At 35.1% G+C, this 3,356-nt stretch overlaps 1 protein-coding gene across 1 annotated transcript; it reads left to right on the forward strand.

The window, feature by feature from the left end:
* Nucleotides 1-469: 469 nt before the first annotated feature.
* Nucleotides 470-2,455, forward strand: LOC130798834 (uncharacterized). The gene has a single exon (XM_057661929.1). It carries the CDS (start codon nucleotides 470-472, stop codon nucleotides 2,453-2,455), a length of 1,986 nt encoding a protein of 661 aa, XP_057517912.1.
* The last annotated feature ends 901 nt before the right edge of the window (nucleotides 2,456-3,356 follow it).

Consider the following 3,356-nt stretch of genomic DNA (forward strand, 5'->3'; position numbering starts at 1 on the left):
TATTAGACATATATTAATATATATATATAGTCTTAGCTTTGTAGCTTTGTAAGAATCAGAATATAACAACAATAATAATAAGAAAGGGGATTTTTCCTCTCTCATTTTTCTTCTCATCTTTTCTTCCATATTTCAGAAATTCAATCTTGTTCTTGAAATCTAGATCTTCAATTCAACATGGTATCAGATATACAGGTTTTCTGTTCTTCTTCATCCTATCTTCGCCAACGACAATCAACTGATTTGTTCATTCGCAAAAACCTAATCACGATTCTGGTTTGTTCTTTCTTTATCTTCTGCTTCATCAATTGATTTGTTCAATTCTGATTTCGATTCTGTTTTTTTTCTGTTCAATTGATTGGTTTGTTCAATTCTGGTTTCTTATTGGTTTGTTCGTTCAATTGGTTCAATTGCTTTGGTTCGTTTCCAATTGGTTTGTTCGTTTGTTCAATTGGTTTGTTCATTTGCAATGACAAATCAAGATTCTGGTTTAAGTTTTCTTGACCATTCCGATCCTCTATTTCTTCATCCCGCTGACCATCCTGGTTTATTGTTGGTCTCCAAACCATTTGATAGTTCGAATTTTGGTTCATGGAAGAAATCTATGTCAATCGCCTTATCAGCAAAGAACAAATTGATCTTTATCAGTTCCAATACTCAGCCTAGTGCCACTAATCTAAAGTTTCCCCAATGGAAGAGATGCAATGATATGGTTACCTCCTGGATTTTGAATGTCTTATCTCAAGACATAGCTGAAAGTGTTCTTTATTCGGATTCCGCCTACGACATCTGGAAAGAACTTGAAGATCGCTATGGTCAAGCGAATGGTGCCAAACGGTTTCAATTAGAGAAAGACATACGGTTATCAGGCCAAGGTACGAATGATATTGCTGGATATTTTACCAAATTGAAGAAAAATTGGGATGAGTTAAACACTCTATCTTCTTTACCTATTTGTTCTTGTGGTGCTGCACAAGCTTTGCAAAAATTTAATGAAGACCAACGTCTTATTCAATTTCTTATGGGTCTCAACAGTGATTACAATCACATTAGAGGTAATATCCTCATGATGAAACCCTTGCCTTCTATTAGTCAAGCTTATGCATTATTATCTCAAGAAGAAAAACAAAGAGAGGTTCATGCTTCATCACAATTCATCAATGAATCAGCTTCAATGTATGCATCAAATCAAACTCAAATTCATCTGCAAAATTTCCAGCATAATCACAGTCAGAAGCAAAAATTGGATGGCAAAAGACTCATATGCACTCACTGTAAGAAATCAGGGCACCTTGCAAACAAATGCTACAGAATTATAGGATTTCCTAAGGATTTTAAGTTTACTAAAAATAAGAGATTTTCTGGCAATGCTATGACCCAGCAATTCAATGAAGCTCCACAACCTGAAGAAGTTTCTCAGCATAATGGCCATCTAAATACTTCTCCAGCTTTACAAACTTGGAATTCTAACAATAATGCTCCACATATATCTCAACTTCAGTTCAATCAATTAATGACTATGATGAGTAATCTACAACCCAATAATAAACCTAATCTTCCATCTGGTGATCATAATACTCCTTATTCTGCAGAACATACAGGTCAAGCGTTTACAGCAACTAATTTCTCTGGTATAACAGCCTTTTCTCCTCATTTTTTTTCTGGAAATTGCATATCTTATAATGGTTGGTCAGCTGTTTATTTTACTTGGATAATTGATACTGGTGCTAGTGATCATATGTGTCATAATGCCAATCTATTCACAGAGACACACATCCTTCCTCAAGCATATCACATTACTTTACCAAATGGTCATGTAGTTCATGTGCATAAAGTAGGCTCTGTTCGCATTCACCCTGATATCATTCTGCATAATGTTCTTCATGTTCCTCAATTTAAATATAATTTGCTTTCAATAGGCAAGTTATGCAGTCAGACTTCTTCTTTTGCTCTTTTCACTAATTCTAAGTGTTATTTTCAGGGCCCCTTAATGAAGAGGCCTCTTGAACTTGGTGAAATGCACTCAGGGCTTTATCTTCTACAACATTTTCCTCCTCTTCACATTTCGACAGATTACAATTCCACTGTATCTCATCCAAATCATACTTCCAAAGATTCTACTCAATTAGATAAACTTTGTAATCTAGCTGATTTTTTTCCTACAAATAAATGTAATCTCAACTCTTCCATTCTGAATAATAGATCTCAAACTGTTGATACTACTATTTCTACTCTTTCATTAAATACAGCCTTATGTAATTCTGTTAAACATAATGAAAATGGTCAAATTTGGCATCAACGATTGGGTCACTTACCCTTATACAAACTTCAACAGCTTTCTTTCTTTCCTAATAACTCCATTGATACAATTAAATGTTGTAACATTTGTCCACAGGCTAGACAACATAGGTTACCCTTCCCTCTCAGTCAAACACAATCTACACATCTTTTTTAACTTGTTCATGTTGATGTTTGGGGACCTTATCACACAGCCACTCATGGAGGATATCAATATTTTCTCACAATAGTTGAGGATTTTAGTAGAGCTACTTGGACTCACCTTCTCAAAACTAAAAGTAATGCGTTTCCTCTTTTACAAACCTTCACTTAAATGATTTCCACACAATTCAATGCTAAAATCAAAACTTTCAGATCTGACAATGCTCTTGAATTAGGATCCAGCAGAGCTGCCACTTTTTTTTTCCAGTCTAAAGGTATTCTTCACCAAACTAGTACTCGTGACACTCCTCAACAAAATGGAATAGTTGAAAGAAAACATCGCCATTTGCTAGAAACAACTAGGGCTCTTTTCATTCAATCTAAATTACCTCTAACCTTTTGGGGTGACTGCATTCTCACAGCTACATATCTTATTAATAGGTATCCAATGAAAATTCTTTACAATAAATCTCCCTTTGAAATCTTATTTGGCCATCCTCCCTCTTATTCTCACCTTCGGTCTTTTAAATGCTTGTGTTATGTATCAACTCTTAGACAAGGGCGTGATAAATTTCAACCACGAGCTTCACCTTGCATTTTTATAGGATATCCTCTAGGTAAGAAAGCTTATAAACTCTATAATATTGATACACAGAAAGTCCAAATATCAAGAGATGTTGTTTTTCATGAATCTTTGTTTCCCTCTCTCAAACACAGCAATTCTTTCCTTCCCTTTGCCAATGACACACCATTTGATTTTCATTATTCTTCACCTACATCCACTGACTCTGTCCCTCTTGATTTTACTATCAATAACCCCCTTTCACATCCCTCCACGTATCATTCTTCACCAACTGATCCCTCTTCTTCACATCAAACTCAAGCTACTGCTCTCAGAAGATCAGATAGAACTACAC

The sequence above is a fragment of the Amaranthus tricolor genome, chromosome 13 (assembly GCF_026212465.1).
Source record: "Amaranthus tricolor cultivar Red isolate AtriRed21 chromosome 13, ASM2621246v1, whole genome shotgun sequence".
In the NCBI taxonomy this organism is placed as follows: domain Eukaryota; kingdom Viridiplantae; phylum Streptophyta; class Magnoliopsida; order Caryophyllales; family Amaranthaceae; genus Amaranthus; species Amaranthus tricolor.